We start from the raw sequence: 17,116 nt of genomic DNA, 5'->3' as shown, positions 1-17,116 counted from the left end.
GACTGTAGGTGGTTTTTTTCCTTTTGCTCCTCTGTCACTTTTGAATAATGAGTGTTACTTTTTTTTTTTTCCGGCCTTGCTGCGTGGCTTGAGGGATCTCAGTTCCCCGACCAGGGATTGAGCCCAGGCCACGGCAGTAAAAGCCAGGAATCCTAACCACTAGGCCACCGGGGAACTCCCTTGAGCATTACTTTTAAAATAAGGAAGGTCATCAGGAAATCATCCTAGTCCCCCATGGTTCTCATTTGCCTCTTCCCTCCTTTGTCTCCCAGGCTGTCTCAAAACCTTGATGGAGTGGTGATTGAGTTTCTCTTCCGCCAGAGCAAGATCAGTGAAGTCCTGGGGGGCAGTGGTTACAATGCAGACAGGCTCTGCCTGCCCTACATCCCTCAGCTGACAGGTAGGAGCCCTGCTCGCGGGCTTCCGAGCCTGCCTCTGGCTTTTCTTGGCCAGGGCCTGAAAGGAAGGGACTTGTGAGTCCTTCGGTCACCTTCCATGGCACCTTAGATGTCACACAAGAGCTGAAAGACACAGTGGAAATCCATGGTGAGATCCTCGATTTTCCCACCTCTCCTCCTCAGTGCAGGGTCCTTGGGAGTAACTGGCCCACGGGATAGCCTGGCCTGTGCGTGGGAGAGACCCCACTGTGCCGGAAAGAGCACACATGGGCTGTGGAGTCTGAGACCCAGTTCTCTGCAGCTTACTTCCTGAAGAATCTTAGACGAGTCCCTTGGCATCTCTGAGTCTCAGTTGCCTTGGCTGTAAAATAGGGATATTAACAACACCTGCCTCAGAGGGTAGAAGCAAATGCCCATAGTAGGAAATGCTACGCAAATGACAGCTGCTGGTGCTATTAGCAGATGACCCTTGTGAAAGTTGAGATATGCTTTCTGGTCATAAGCAGCTTCTTTGTGCTCATCAGTGATTTCAAAATCTTAGCCCTAAAAAGCAAAACTCACCTCCCTAAGATAGGCGGTGAAGGCCCGCAGCCCTCCGTAAACTCCACCTGCAGCCCCAGTGTATAAACTCCCTCTGAGCCCTCCGAGGACTGTGGACCAGGCAAAGGCAAGGGGGTTGGGAGATGGTGCTGGAGGCGTGATCCTGACTTGCTCTGCAGAGGCTGGGGACTCTAGCTTCTCTATCCTCCTTTCCCAGATGAGGATCGCTTATCCAAGAGGAAGAGCATTGGAGAAACCATTTCCCTGCAGGTGGAGGTAGAATCGAGGAACAGCCCAGAGAAGGAGGAGGTGAGCGTGTCCTTCTTGATCCACTGTCCTGGTGAAGCTCAGCGTCCTTCCGGGAGGGGACTCTCCCCACCTCCTAGGTGGTCAGACACTCCACGATCTAGGCTCCCTTAGCCACCCCACACATTTAAAGTTGCACAGAAAGTAAATTTCTCAAGTAAGTCCTGTTTTCTTACTGACTCTCATCATATGTATCCTAGACATTTCCATCTGGAAAAAATTACCGAATCCCCCCACCCCATACACTCCTATGAGCATGTTATAAAAATCAGTCTTGAAAGGCTTGCTGTTAGTCATTCCCTATTCATGATGGAGGCGGACATGCTCCATGTTGGAAATTGGAAGGCCTCACAGGAAAGATGAGGGCAAGAATAGCTTTTACAATGTTTCTTCCAGATATGTCAAGAAAAATGCTTTTTTAAAGAGAAAGATGTAGCTTAAAGATCTCTCTTCCTTCCATCATCTCTTGAGGGCTGTGAATATCTAATTTCTGTTTAAATGACCATGTGATATCTCTCCTACCAGTATTGCTTCTACCTCAGAAAATAAAGAAGGTGTACCCTCAAGTAAGGGGGAATAAAGAATTTTAGTGGAAATACCAAATTTACTCCCTAAAATGAAAAAGAAATGGGGGCGGGGCAGGGAGGAGGGAGGAAGGCGTCCCGAGGGAACTGAAGCCTCAGGATGCGGTACACTTGTTTTAAACGGTAACTCTGCCAATTAAGGGAGTTGACGGAGACGCAGGGGAACCTTAGCAAGAAGCAGGGAGGACGCACATCTGGGTGGGACAAGGAGACTTGCGAGATCCCTGGGCACGGACGGCCTGGAGTAGCTGTGAAGGACAGCCTGCACACCCAGCCTTTCCCCAGATGGGCCTGGAGCAAGGAGAAGTCAGGGGGGTGAAGATCAAGCCTCCCCCTAACTGTGCCCTCAGCCATTCCAACAGCCCCTCGGTTACTGGGGCAGACCTCCAGGGCAGGGCTTTTCCAAGCTTGTCTGGAACCTTCCCACGGAAGGAAGGAAGCTCTGACTCAGGCTAATTGGAGAAGCAACATGAGGTTGAGCCAGGTATCCTCCAAGGCCCTTCCAGCTCTGCAGGGATGGGAACCTCACGTGTTAGGAGCACAGTGTGAGTTGGCTGCCATCCCCTCGATAGTTGTAATTCTTCCTTCCCGAGGGTTGAGAGACCCTCAGGAATTGATAAGTAAAGTGAAGCAGAAGAAGGAAGAGAAATGCTCACCTGGGTACACAGCGCCTGCTCCTCTTGGCCTCCCGGTCACCATCATGGGTTCCTCCCCCTCAGAGAGTCAGCTTAGCCCGGGGAAGGCTTGGTATCTAAAGCAGGGGTGTGGGAGCCTCCACCCTTCTGCTGTGCTATACTTCTTTCCACTTCCAGCCCACCATGCCGCCCCCCAACCCCTCCAGAATCTCACGGTGACTCCCTGTAACCTCAAATGCCAACCTCATAGCAGGTGATCAATAAATGCTGGTTTGGTCAAATTCCAAACCCAGTGCCTGGCATTCAGAGCCATTTGTAGTCAGGGATGCCCTCCCATTTCATTTCATCTCCCCTCCTCTCTGGCTGGTCTGCTCTCAGTCTCCCCCATGCTATCTCATTCACCTCCATGTCTTTGCTAGCATGGAATCCCATGTCGGAATCACCCTTCCTCTCCACCTCTACGTTCATGAATCGCCCATTCATCAACATCCAGCCTGTGGTCCATCTCCTCCATCAGCTTCTCTCTGCCTGCCTTTACCCAGTGATCTGTCTTCCTTTTTCTCCCACCACCACATGGTTTCCTATCACTTTACCCGTGAATATCTGATGTTGGCCAGTGCTGACAGTGGATGGATGGATGGATGGATGGATGGGTGGATGGACAGACCTACAGAGGATGAACCTTCACAGTGAATGAATCTCCAGAGTGAATGATAGCGCTCTCTTGCGTGTAATTCCTATAGTAATACATTTTGCAATTTCAACTAACTGACTAGCCAAGAATCCTACACATAATTGGTGCTCACTTAATATCTGTTGGATGACTTTATCCCATACCTACAACTCTGTCCATTCCTACTCGAACAAGCATTTATGGAATTCCAAGCTCAGTGAATTGTCTGAGTGAATAAAGTGAATATACTGATGCACTCACACCCGGATCAAGGATTAAAATGTTGTCTTCCAGGAGCCCTGCCTCTGTACCCCCTCCCCAGAGGGAGCCACTAGCCCAACTTATGTCACTTCTTGAGCTTTATATCAATGAAACCATTCTCTCCTGTGTCTGCCTCTTTCATGTAATATTACATTTAAGTAATAGAATATGAATAAATCATGGGTCTTGCCTCAAGGAGCTCACAGTCTAGTGGGGAATTCCTGGAATTTAGTCCAAACTCCTTCACAATTTTCAGCATCTGACCTAAAGCCACACATCCATAGAACACCCTTCTTTGGGTTTTATTATTTTCCACCTCCACCTTTTATGGGTTCCCAGGACACTGAGATCCTGTGACCCAGGTCCTTGGACCAACCTCAGCATGCCTTACCTTTACTGAAAACTCAAATCACCTTGGTGGATAATTTAATATCAGAAGTCTTCAAAAATGTTAGTCAGTTCTTGAAATTTTCATATGAGATTATATTTGCTAGCTGCCTTCTCTTGTTTCGAATATTTTCTGTTACGTTCTCTGAAGATTTGTTTGAATTACAGTGTTTTCTTCCCAGGGAGCTTAATGGGACCTGCTGCGGGGCGAGGGGAGGAGGGGCCAGTGAGTTCTTTCAGGCGAGACTTGTGACTGATGAGGCTCTAGCCTCCCCACCTCTCTCTCCCTGCTCTCCTTCAGTTGGAGGCGCTGTGCCTGCTCAGGCAGCTTCCAGAGACCCTAGTGAGAATGTGGGTGTCCTGAGGGAGTTTCTCCCATCAGAACATTCTTCTGAGAAGTGAAGTAGCTGCCGGGTAACTGAGGAAGCCAAGGCTGCCTCCCCCCGCCTCCCCCTTTCTGAGCACTTCTGTTCCCTCTCCCTCAGCGCGTGCCTGCCGAGGAGATCACCTATGAGACGCTGAAGAAGGCCATTGGTAAGTGGGAGCCCCCCAGGGAGGGGATCGCAGGGCTGGGTCCTGGAGAGGCGTGTGGGTGTGTGCAGCTGTCTGCTGCCCTCCCAAGTGTGATTCACACAGGTGTGAGGGGAGAGGCTGGTGGCTTCCTCTAAACTCTTCACAACTACTGAAGCTGCAGTTAAAAGTCCCCCTCTCTTAACGGGGTTGGGGGGGGTCCATGTCCTATGCCAGGAACCCTTTTTCTACTGACCGCTGCCATTAAAAGTGGTCAGTTGAGGGTTACAGCCAATCAGACAAGTAAAAAACAATTTTAATTTGTATAAATACCTTGACAATTTTTTGGTGGAGTGTGATAAAAAAGAAAAAGTTGACCAATGAAAGCCATTAAGAACAAATCCTATTAATATTTATTTAATAATGGCAATAGATTTTAAAATGCAGCATTACCTCGTCTAGATTATTGGGCAATGAAGTATCCCGAATTAGAGAATTTTTCCAATAACTGATAACAAATCTTTATTTTTGTTGTCATTCATGGTACACTTTCTAAATGTTCCCACTGCTCTGCCTTCTTAAACTGGGCATGATGAACATATTTCATACCCTTCCTTTTTTTTTTTTTTTCACTTCGGCTACCAAGAGGAATATGCAGAAACCTTAAACTAAATGGCCTCAGACTGCTCTGCCATAGGGATTCTTCGTTGTCTTTTGTGGCTTTGCCACTGTTGATGTCCTTTTTCATATTCCCCCCAGAGTACTTCCTGTTCCAGGAACTTGTGTCTAAGAGTCCCAGTGTCAATGCAACTACGTGGGGCTTTAGCCCCACTTAAGGGTTCACTCAACTAGTTTTCAAACTCTTAGGCAAGGAAGGGGGCAGAATCAGAAAAGGGTCTAGCCCTCCCAGGGCCAAGTGATGGCATCGCACCCTCCACGCTACCCTGCCCCTCGTCAGCAGAGTGGACAGCTGGGGGGCAATCTCAGACTGCATCACTGGGCTAGGACCTGAGGGCTGACCCGGCTCTCTGTGCCGCAGTGGACAGCGTGGCCGTCGAGGAGCAGGAGCGTGAACGGCGGCGACAGGTGGTGGAGAAGTTCCAGAAGGCTCCCTTTGAGGAGATTGCAGCGCATTGCGGGGCCCGGGTAAGTGAGACGTAACGGTGCCCCTCCCGGGACCAAACGGACACTGGATGTGGGTCCAGGGCAGCACTGAGTTTCTAGGAGATCCTGGTACTGTTGTCATCCAGAACTTAGGGTTTAGATCCCAGCAGTGCCTTGGCACTACATTGTTCCCCCCTGAACCTAAAGGCTATTAGTCATACACCCCTCCAGAGGTCACAGTTTTCATATAAGGGAGAAATCCTGACCTCAGGATCTCCTGTACCAAATAGACAGATTATAATAATTATAATCATCAGAGCAAGAACGTAAATAGCACTTGCTGTTCACCAGAGCATCTTACATTTATCAGCTTATCTCCTTCTCATGACAACTCTGCGAGTTTGTTGCCATTAGGATTGTCACGTTATGGAGTGATGGGAGAAGGGGCCATGGCACAGGAAAGATGGCCAGCGTTTGCTACAGGGCCCGCTTCCAACTGGGGGACCCCAGCAGGTGGAATGGAACGGCCTGGCCCTGGAAAAGAAATCTGAATGAGAAGGCGCCAGACGAGTAGAAAGACGGGTAGATGGCTAAGGGAAGAGCACAAACATTTCTTGAAAATGATATTCCAGGATTTGTTAGTCCCAGTGTCCATCTTCGTAACAATGAAACATAATTGTAAACATCCAAAGTCTACAAATAACTTCTATTTTATTGTGCTTTTTCCTCTCAATAAAAACACATGTAATTTTCTATTATATATATTTCAAACATATATACATAAACTTCTCATATATTATAATAATTATATATAGTAATATATAAAAGTATATAAATTATATATAAAAATACATGTAAGTATAATATAGATTTTTCTGGGCCTATGTTATGCTAACCTCTTGTCCCATCCTGAGAGGTAGATGCTGCTCATTTCGTGAGCTCAGAGTCGAGCACAGTCTCACTCTCTGTGTACATGGACTTAGGTGGAGCCGGAAGGGACCAGAGAGAACATCTTCCCTAATGCACCAACTTTGCACAACGGCTCCTTGGGAGTTAAGGAAAGAGCTGGGACCAGCTCTGAGCCTCCTGACTCTGCCCAGCAGGCCCTATTGCCCCACTTGGAGGAGCTAAGGCTCTTCCAGAACTTTTGCTGAAGTCCCTCCTGGGCTTCCTGGCCTCTGTGCTGTCCCCAGCAGGCCTTTGCTGGGCGGCTCTTTCTGATTTGAACCCACAGCCAGGGTCCACAGATAAGTGCTGGAAACGAGCTCACACCGGTTTCTTTCCTGAGGCCGCAACTGCCCAGCACTTTCAGTACATGCTCGGCAGGGCGCTTGGGAGTCAGCCCCCGGCTCACTTTCCCCCTCTTTGTGTCTAGGCATCACTGCTGCAGAGCAAACTCAATCAGATCTTTGAAATCACCATCCGGTAAGTGGCAGCCCTGGGCAGGGGATCCCCACTTCTGTGGCCCAGTGTAGGTACTCCTCCCCCCAGGTCCTCCTCTCGCACCTGTCTTCAGCCCTCCCTGCCCCCAGCCTCTGTCTCCAGGGCTGGAGTCGGCCACCAACTCTCCCCAGGTAAGGAAACAGAGACCGAAGGGAGAAAGAGACAGCTCAGTGAACCCTGGAAAAGAGCCGGGGGTCCTAGTGTCACAAGCTGGTACTTTCTAGAGCAACAGAGTCGCTGTAGAGCCTGCAGTAAAGCTTGACTTCAAGCTGAAGATTCTAGAACAGCTTGAAACCTGGGAACCACGGAGTGACAAAATCGCTGGTCCCTATTCAAAGAGAAACCTCAGTCAGCTGCTCTGTTGCACGGGGTGGGACCCCAGAACCCCCTCCTCATGGCTTTCTCCTCCATGTGTTTCTGTCCCAGGCCCCCCCCAAGCCCATCAGGAACCATCACCGCAGCCTATGGCCAGCCTCAGAACCACTCCATCCCTGTCTATGAGATGAAGTTTCCCGATCTGTGCGTATACTGAATTCCAAGACACAAGCTTCTCGGAGGGGTGGGGTCTGAGGGAGGGGCTCGCCTTCACGCCCACCCCTACGACATGGAAATCTAACTGGGATCTCAGAGAAAAAGCACCTTGGACAGCTAAGCAAGGTGGAGCCCTGGGCCCCCTTGGCCCCCTCTTGGCCTCCCTGCTTCCTCTTTGTCTTCCCTGAGGAAGATCCGGCCACGTGCCCCTCTGGGGCCAATAAGCATCCTACCTATGCCCTTTGTCTCCTCCTCTGTGTCATCCTGGGGCCAAGAGTCACTGGGGGTCTCCAGAGAGAGGCTGAGGTCCCAGGAAACTCCTGCTTAGTGTAGTAAGTGAAGGGCTTTCACGGGGGTGGGTGCGCAGCTGCCATTCCCCCAGGAGGGAACTAGAGAGAGACACAGTTGGTCCAAGGAAGCCGTAGACTGCAATCAGGAGGAAGCAAGGCCAGCTCCTCCTGTAAAGCAGTGGCCTGTGAGAGCTGGAAGATGGGGCACTGATCTCCTCCAGAGCGTCCCCTCCTCCTTCCCCATTTGAAGGTCCAAAGGCCTTCAAGTCTCCGGTGTCTTTTCCACTCCCCTGCTCACCCTGCCAGTTGCCTCTTCGTGAATTGTTTCTATTGTTAACTAATACTGAGCTTGTGTAACAGAAGCTGGGGTAGAGACACCATGGGGGGCAGCAGGCCGCTGATAGGGGGAGCCCGCGTCCCCAGGCTGGCCGGCTGGGCCAGCGAGAAGCACGGGCCGGCCTCCTGTAGAGGAGCAGCGGGCAGAAGTGGGCAAGTCTGCGTCCCTCTGTAGTACCTCCCCTCCTTTGTCCAGAGGGATGTATTTCTGAGTTGAGTTCTCCCTCTTTGATGCTCTTCTTCCTGCGGCTCCCCGTGTGAGCTGCCTCTGGCAGAACCTCACCTGGGCCTCTTCCTAAGGCAGCTCCCTCTGGCCAAGAATAGCCCTTTCCTTCTCCTTTTCCAGTCTAACTTCCCATAAATTTTCTGAGCTGATATGACTCACAGGAAGGTGAGAATGGTCAAATGATTCCTTCCTGGAGAATTTGCTCTTGAAAAGAGGGAGGGTGAGTAGATTTCTTGACCCAAAGGAACCCCTTTTGAGGGTACAATTTTAGGCAGCGTGGGGTGGGGTCGGAAGCGGGCTGATTCTGCTAAGGGGAGGGCAGTCTTCTCGGGACACCCTCGGGTCACACCTCTGTGCGTGGCCCTGCACAGATACACTGTGAGAGCCTGATTATCAGGGCTGATAGGTGTATTTGTCCAAATTAGGAGAATCTTAACAAATGTAACTTTCCTATTGCGTCTGCAATAACCTTGCTGGGTATGGGGGCTGCCTGACCCTCGTTCCTGTAGTTTCCCCCCTTGGTTGCTGCCTCTGTGCTGTGGGCCTGCGGCTTCCAAAGGGTCTACATGACTACAGGGCCGAGGGGGCCCGCTCCTGCCCCTCCACCACAGCCTTTGGCTCTGCTCTGTGGCTTTTGGCTAATGCTTAACCCAACTTTACAGGCATGAACCGAGATTTCTCTTTACTTTAATATCTCTTTATTAAGAAACCAAATTTAAAATAACTAGAAACGTACTTGAAGACAAATGACCTTTGGAAGAAGCTTCAGAGAAAATCTAAATCTTGAGCCACAAACATGTCTTTTCCTCACTGGATCTTCCCATCTTTCTTCCCTGCTCAGCTTTGACGCGAAGCCCTGTTTCTCTCTAGTGCTTCTCTGACTGTAGGGTCCACCCCCATGGCATCTGCACCCCGAGCACTGCCCTGGGGCCCTGGTTCTGGGACTTGGGAGTCATTCCCTGGAGCCTCTTTCTAGAACCAGAGACCTACATGTCCATCAGCTGTCTCTCCCTCATCCCCACCCTGGGAATAGATGGAAGAAACAAGGTGCAGGATTCCCATTCTTCATATACTTCACTGCTGTTTCCTCTGTCTGAAGCAGCTTTTTCTTTGTGTCACCGCTACATAGCGACGATGTGCTTCCTTTGGAGACCTGGCCACATTTTGAGTGCCCTCCTTCTCGGTTTCAATTTAAACTTACACTCAGTAGAATATTAACTTGCCTGCTGACATGGAGTAGAATATGGATTCTGGCCAAAGATGCCTCAGAATCAGAAAGTTTATGATGAACATTAACTGGAACCATTACATGGTAAATTAAGCAGCCTCCTTCACCCCACCCCTGCCCTCCCGAGCCCTGGGAGAGAAGCCAAGCAGTTTGGTGGGTACCCCAGCCTTCAGCCTAGCATTACTCTTCCTGCCTTCCAAGCCCACTGGCGTCTGGCGGCACCGTGTCAAGCGACCAGCCCTTTTTGCTACCCTCCTCTGTTGTGAATTTCAGTCAGCAAGGCCACCCAAAGCAGTCGCTCCCCAAAACTGCTGAAGACTCTTCCTCGTGTGCAAGGGGTAGGGTCGGTTAGCTCTCTGCTGACAGAACCCAGTAGCATGGATGTATTTGGAATTTCAGTGAACTTGGTTGAGTCACATAAAGGCATAAGAAGCAGATGAGAGGAGAGCCCCAGTGTGACCCTGGAGGCTCCTTCCGGTTTTCCTTGCAAAGGGGTCCCCCATGGCCTGTGCCTGTTCCCATTTTCCTCTTTTTGAAAAGTAGAAATAAGTGATTTCTTGACTTCTAAACATCTCCTCCCCAGAGAAGTAGCCTGAGTGAGTCAGAAGAAGAAGGAGAAAAGTCCTCAGACATTCTCCTCTGTCCAGCCCTCCGCCTCAAGTGTAAGAATAGATGGATGAGCAGTGAAAAGGTGGGGCTGGGACCATCTGAAGTGCTTGGAGTGCAGGGGTCCCAGATGCACTGCCCTTTGCCCTGGGTGTTCTCAGTCCCAGAGGATACGTTTCAGCTGGCCTAAGAATCAGAAGAGCCTTGCATTTGTTTAGAATCCTCAAAGGCCAGACCTCCTGGCTTCACTAGGGGCCCTTGGGTCATGACACCTTCCAGTTGCTATTCCATTGTCCCTGGGGCTTCTCACCTGGGTACAGAGAGTATCACTGAGAAGTGAGGCTATTTCTCCCAGTTCCTCTTCATGACCATGACATGGCAGCTGGCCAGCTGGGGCCTGTGGGAAAAGACTAGACCTGAGCTGTTAGGCTGAATATTAAGTTTGATGGTAGACAGGGAAGTGGGCACCTCTGAGCAGGCCACGCCCACTTCTCCAGACCCACAGACCCTGGCAGGCAGTTGTGCTGAAACAAGACAGCTTCCTTATGTCTGGGGAGAAGGCTTAGGGCAGTGTGTTACCTCTTCATCTCACTAACCCTAGAAATCTTCTAGTTAAAATACCCTGTATCCCAAATCCGGCCTAGGACTGAAGCCTGCAGAAGGATGGTCTTGGTGGGGCCTGCCAGCTGGGGAAGTGGGGAGGGGACACAGGCCTGTGGGAGGGGGCTCTGCGGCCTGTTTTCCGTGCTCTCCTTTAGCACCAACGAGGTTGACCAGGTCTTTTCTCCTTCAGGGGCCCTTGGGACCCCAGCCCATCACTTTCCCCTTTCGAGCTCTTCCTCCATGGCTGTTGATTCTGGCCTGTGGAGCGCAGAGCTGTAAATCCACAAATGCTGCAGCATTACACATACATTGTAACATGTCTGTGTCCACTTAGACGTTCATGACCTGGCTGAGTGTGTGTGTGCCCGTGCGCGTGCATGTGTGTATAGTGTAGTTCGTAGTTGACAGTGTATGTATATAATAGCTGACGTATTTATATGTGAGTGCAGAATTAGTGCCTGTGGCGGTTTTCTGTATTTTGAACTCATTGAATCAAATTAGTTTAAGGAAGGGGAAGGAGGATGTGGGGGGCGGGGCTGGAATGTAGGAGGAAGGACTCTTAGCAAGATTATTCTTTAGGACTATTAGTCGTGATTTCCCAATGAGCCTTCATGATGCCCTTTTCAAATAAATGTTAATGTTGTCACCACACAGTTGTCTATTTGATTTCTTTAAAGTAAATGGTTTTTTGAGATGCAAACAGGATCTGAAAATGCCACCAGTATTAATCGCTGACATTTAGCCACCCCCGCCTATCATTCTTTACTTGCCTCAAAAGGAAGGAGGGTAAGGGAAAGGATGCTACCAAGATGTAAACACGAGGCCCAGGATTCCCAGCAAAGGAGCATCCTCAGATGGGAAGGCCTGGGCCATTTCTTCATTACAGTGACTAGAATCTAGCCCCATTTCATATAACCCTCACTGAGGGAGACTTTATCTTAAAAGTCTGGCTTTCTGATTCCATCAGGACTTCCCAGGTGCATTCCAGTTTTCTTTAATTGTGAACTTCTAAGATCATCAAAATATGGGAGTAAATATGGAAGTGCCATACAGAAATGTTCCCCAGCCGGCTTTGACCTGCATCATCCCCTGGTATGTCTGATGCAATTGATGTGGAGATGTGCATCTCTGTGTATCAGTGTCTGTGAGTCTCTTGTGAACTGTAAATGTGTGTGACTGCAAACCAGGGGCCCCAACATTGTGAAAACATCATGGGGACATACAAAAGAAGCACAACCCCTAGCCTCTGCCCTCGTGGAGCTTAGTTTTCCTGAGAGAAAAGCACAAGACATATGTGCAGCAAGAAACTTGCCATCTGAGCTGGTCTGCGTGCCCCCCCGGTGCAAAGGGGCTGACTGCAGAAACCCTGAAAATGTGCAGGCTCAGCTGCAAGAGATCCCAACTTTCCCAGTGGAAGTGGACTTCAGCCTGGGCTCATGTTGAAAAAACGGTAACATTCAAAATGGAGGGGGAAGGTGGGGAATTCCAGGCAGAGGATGGAGGAGGATGGGAGAAGAGTGAGAAGACCAGGGAAGTGGGGTTTGGTAAGGAGAGTGAAACTGATGGACAAGGGCCCTTGTGTGTGCCATGCCCAGTAGTTTGGAATTGATGGAAGAGTGGGGGTGGGGCGATTGTTTTGTGTCCTGAGCTAGGGAATATGGAGAAAGCAAGATTTTGTATACATTAATATGAAGAACGTGTACGATGGATTGGGGAAGAAGGCAACTGGAGACAAGGACACCAGTTGGTTAGGAAGCTGTTAGGATAGTCAAGGCCTGAGCCGTGAGTGCTGAGAATGAAGAGAAGGCTGCAGCTGGACAACATGAGGAGAGAGCTTGGGCATGACAAGGGGGAAAAGATAGTCACACCTCAAGGCTTGAACCTTAGCGACTGGAAGAAGCATCTGTGCATTTTGTGTTGTATTTATACAGATGTGTCTCCATGGGTGTGTGTCCATGTGGGTGAGACCCTGTGTTTGAGAATATCTGAGAGCAGTCTGATAAGGCAGTCAAATCTGAACTGATACCAACCCTCAGCTCTCACATTTAGCCTCTCAGTGATAAGATGATCCCATCCATTTTCTCATTAACCCTCACAATAACCCTCACAGTAGTAAGCAAGAAAGGGGTAGATGAGAGAACTAAATCTTGGAGAAGTTCAGAAACTTGCCCAAGGTCCCAGATGGCTAGATTTACGGAGGCATTACCACAGCTTGCCACCTGAGCCCAGAGAGTCCTCCCAGTTTTGGTTGGGCTTCATCAGCTTCCCGCTGGCTCATGGAGTTGGATGGGAAGCAGGGTCACTTGGAGGAATCCTGCCTCTTCACACATCAGCCAGCTGAGCAGTCCTTCCCCATCCAATGGAGAGTGGGAAGTGTAGCCACACTGAGCCATCACCCAAACTATTTGACCCCTTGAAGACCCATTTGTCACGGGTGGGGAGGGAAGTACATTTTCTTTTCATTCCCACTATATCCTATGAAACATACTACCACTTGGTCACATGGAAACCCCTATCGCTCCTTCAATATGTGCTGCTCTTTATTTGATGGATATGCATTTTTATTTTATTCGCCCAGTCAATATTCAAAGTCAGAGTCGGATGTGAAACTTGAAAGGTTTTATTTCCTAACTACAGACAGCTTTAAAAGGCGGAATACCTGGCGCCATCACCGCCTGGGCGAGTCCTCACCCAGGCCGCGAGGCGGCAGGAGGGCAGGAGCCGGGGCTTTGGGGTCGACTTCCCAGGGAGAGAAGCCCTGCCCACTGCGCCCTCACTGGCCCTTCTTGTGGGCGTTCTTGATGATGGCGTTTTTGAACAGCGTGACCAGGGGCGTCTGGCTCTTCTCGGAGGTCATGAAGCCGCCGTAGCGCTTGTCCTTGGGCGGGCTGCCCCAGCGGAAGTGCTCCATCTTATACGGCCCCTCGTCCTTCTTCTCGGCCGCCTCGGCCTCCGCCACCAGGCCATACTCCAGCTCGGCCCGGGCGGCCGCGGCCTCGGCCAGGGCCTCGGGGCCGCGCGCCGGCTCGGGCCGCTCCCCGGCCAGCTCCCTTTTGAACTCAAGGGGGAAGGCCTCGGCCGACTCGTCCTCGGCGCCGTTGGGGTACACCTTCACGGGGCGCCGCTTCTTGCCCACCGGCTTGCCCCAGCGGAAGTGCTCCATGGAGTAGGAGCGCTTGTCCTCGCGCGGCCCCGGCTCCGGGCCATCGCCGCGGGGCCCCGGGCCTTCGCCCCCCGCCCCCTCCTCCTCCTCGCGCTTCTGGGCCGCGCCGCCGCCGCTGCTGCTGCCGTTCCGGCGGCCAAAACGATCCCAGCGGAAGTGGCTCATGACGTACTTCCGGGGGTTCTCGGTCAGCGGCTGCTCGTCGCCGTTGCCGGGGAACACGGGCGTCTCGGCCGAGAGGTCTGGCTTGCAGGCCCGGATGCACGCCTGCTGGAGAGCGGCGAGCGCGTCAGGCCCCCGCGCCCCGCGGCCCCCATCCCCCGCCGCGGCGCCCTCACCACCCACAAGCTGCCCGTGCGCCTCTGCTCCCTCCGCACGTGCGCGCCGCACTAGCGGCGCCAGTGCGCTGTGGGTTCCTTGCCGAGGACGTCTGCCCACCCCCGCCTCTGGGCACCCACGGACATCTGAGCCTCAGCTCGGGCAGCGCCTCGTTTGTGCCCTGGACCCCTGGTACCCCTGCCTGGCAGCTACGACAAAATCCCTGTCCCACTCGGTGGTTTACTTGTCCCGTAGCTTTGTGGGCAGGTCAACGTCTTAAACCTTATAAGCCAGATATATAGAAATTCATCAGTAAATGGCAGGTGGGTAGTAGTTGGCACTTAATGAATCCTGAATAAATAAACACGGTTCAGTTCGGTCTGGGAAGGGCATCGGGTTGAAATTTGGGAGAGAATCTCCCAACGTGGGAAAAGAAGTCCAGGCTTCTAGGGCCTGTATTTTCCATAATGCCTCACCTTACCCCAGTGGTCTGCAAACCTACCTCATACCCTCCCCCAGCCATCTCCCTCCAAACTTTCCCACACCCATCTGGCACTTTCTTTCAAGTCTTCTGAGCTGATCCTATACTTTCCTCAATCAGTGAGCTTTGGGAGGAGATGTCTCACTTCCCTGTCACCTTCTGACTGGAGGGAAGGGTAGAAAGTCAGGATTATTTCCATTGCAGGGGTCATGGAGCCTGTATCTCCTCTCCCTGTAACTAGACAACTGTGGCACACATTTGCTTAGGAAAATGACCTTGGGGCTGCAGCCTTGAGTTTTCAGTTACTGGGGACAACAAAGGAGGGAACAGAATGATCCCACCCACTCTGTTGAGTTGGGGATTTCATACTCCAGGGATTTAGAATTATAACACTGCAGAATTTTAACAGTGAAAAACAAAAATTATCTCATACTCCTCTCCCCTGGACACATAATGACACCCAATTTCTCAGAGAGGAGAAGGGAACTTGGCAAGGTTCCACAGCCCATTGGTGACAGAGCTGGGACTGGAACCCATGGGCTCTGACCATGGCCAGTGCTCCTTCCCTGGTGAGCTCTCAACGGAAGAGGCTGTGCAATGGGTGTCTCCGATCAAGAGTCTCTTGGGTCTCTCTGAACTAGAGCTCACAGGATTCCCTAGGCTCTTTATTTCTATTTTATATTCCACATGCAACCTGCTCTGTTTTTGAGAAAGCCTCTCTCCTCACCTAAACTCAGCTTCTCTACTGACAAAATACACAGAATATAGTGATATGCATTGCACCCTCACCAGGCAGGTACAGGCAGAAGGATGGAACTCAGTCACAGACACCAGCAGTGTGGCTTTTGCCTTGACTTGGTATTGTTTCTCATGTATGCCTCCCAATACAAATACGCACACACACACACACACACACACACACACACACACACATATACACACACACTGTGGTGACCCAGAGGGAGTTCCAGCCTGGCAAAAAGGGCCTTTATATGCTTCTGGAAAGGCTGCTGAAGGTCAGTCCTCCATGAGAAGCATGAGACATTTGGCACCAGTTAGAGGGAAATGGCACTGGGTTTTTCCTTCTCCCTCTAGAGATGGTTTATAGTACTAACTTCCTGGCTTTGTAACTGGTAGTAGATAGAAAGGGAAGAAAAATGGAACGGAAATGGCAAGTGATGTGAGGTTATTTAAAAAGGAATAATTTGGGGGCTAAAAGATTGAAAGTATAGGATCAGTTGAGGGAGCAATTATTGTTATCATCATTGTTAGTATTGTTTGCTTTAATGGCACTGTCTCTAAATAGCTTAAATGGAGTGGGTCTCTATACAAGAAGACAGGACAGGAAGTAAAGATAATCAAGCAGAACTTGGGGACCAGACCCATCTCCCTGAAGCTGCTTCCTCCCTTCCTTGGCCCAATTCTGACTTCACTCTAGAGGTCTATTCCTGCCCTTGGATGACTTACCCATATCTCTGGGAATGAATTTCCCCTTCCCCATACCCCTTTCTTTGTGCTGTCCCAGCCCCAGTCCCATCTGATACCCAAACCAAGATGGCGGCCACAGCCCACATACCAGTAGGTTACTTTCCGTGGTGAGGTCCTGACACTGGCTGCCCTCCAGGCACCAACCACGCACTTCCATGGAGGCCTGAAGCAGCAAGGCCAGCAGCAGGACGCCCGAACAAGTGCTGCACAATCTCGGCATCTTCCAGGCAGGCTGAGGCTCTGCAGAGGCAAACAAGATTAATGGGACCCCTGCAAGGAGCAGAACAATGTTGGCCACTCATCAGAAAGGACCGTGAGCCAACATTAACAATACACTCATTTGTGGAGCTCAAGGCTTTTTGAGGACAAGCTCAAGGAGCAGGTTGGTGTGCAGGGTGGTCCTGTGAGTTGGAATAGAGAGGAGGGCAGTGGGACCTGGGTAAACTATGTACAATTTCTCCTTTATCTCCTATTAAAAATCAGACCCCAAAGGATGTTAGAGCTGGAAGATATTTTAGGGGTCATTGTCTGACCCCTTATTTGAGAGATGAGGAAACTAAGGCCCAGAGAGAGACAATGACTTAGATGTTCATGACAAGGTAAGGCTAAGTTCTCCTGATCCAGCACAGAGCTTTTCTATTTTACCATCTTCAGGAAACTATAGTTCTAACACTCCAGATCCAAGGAGTAACTTGGGAAAGGCAAAGCACTCTGAAACTCCTGCTTGAGATGGTCTACTCCTCTCCACCAGGATTCTATCATTCCTCAGAAACCCTGTTTCCTATGAATAGTAGGTTTAAATAAAGGCAAATAAAACCTCTGTCCAGTTGAGCCAAAACCTCAGCCAACCCAATTTGATGTCCTGTACACAGATCACTCAGGGGATCACTATTTCCCAGACCCCTGTAACTTTGGAGAGATTTATGTTTAAATCAGACCCCCATTCTTTTAAAACTGGCTCATCTCCTGAACACATTACACGTCAGACCTCCTCTTGTTCTATGA

The 17,116-nt window shown here is 50.5% G+C and overlaps 2 protein-coding genes across 8 annotated transcripts in view; one reads left to right on the top strand and one right to left on the bottom strand.

Annotated features, from left to right (window-relative positions):
* Positions 1-11,301, top strand: part of EFR3B (EFR3 homolog B) — an 87,010-nt gene extending 75,709 nt beyond the window's left edge. For all 7 annotated transcript variants that reach the window (XM_059893484.1, XM_059893479.1, XM_059893481.1 and 4 more), the window contains 6 exons: positions 273-400; positions 1,156-1,247; positions 4,270-4,318; positions 5,334-5,440; positions 6,774-6,823; positions 7,268-11,301. In XM_059893484.1, coding sequence (XP_059749467.1) covers positions 273-400; positions 1,156-1,247; positions 4,270-4,318; positions 5,334-5,440; positions 6,774-6,823; positions 7,268-7,373 — 532 coding nt within the window. In that variant the 3' untranslated portion in view covers positions 7,374-11,301. The remainder of the gene's footprint in view (positions 1-272; positions 401-1,155; positions 1,248-4,269; positions 4,319-5,333; positions 5,441-6,773; positions 6,824-7,267) is intronic.
* A 1,964-nt stretch (positions 11,302-13,265) lies between these two features.
* Positions 13,266-16,346, bottom strand: POMC (proopiomelanocortin). The gene is made up of 2 exons (XM_059943015.1): positions 16,200-16,346; positions 13,266-14,091 (listed from the first exon to the last, which is right to left on the bottom strand). The coding sequence occupies exons 1-2, from the start codon at positions 16,329-16,331 to the stop codon at positions 13,435-13,437; spliced, it is 789 nt and encodes a 262-aa protein (XP_059798998.1). The 5' UTR covers positions 16,332-16,346; the 3' UTR covers positions 13,266-13,434.
* Positions 16,347-17,116: the final 770 nt, after the last annotated feature.

The sequence above is a fragment of the Balaenoptera ricei genome, chromosome 13 (assembly GCF_028023285.1).
Source record: "Balaenoptera ricei isolate mBalRic1 chromosome 13, mBalRic1.hap2, whole genome shotgun sequence".
NCBI lineage: Eukaryota > Metazoa > Chordata > Mammalia > Artiodactyla > Balaenopteridae > Balaenoptera > Balaenoptera ricei.
The sequence above is the reverse complement of the archived record's forward strand: the minus strand, read 5'-3'. Positions and strand labels throughout refer to the sequence as shown.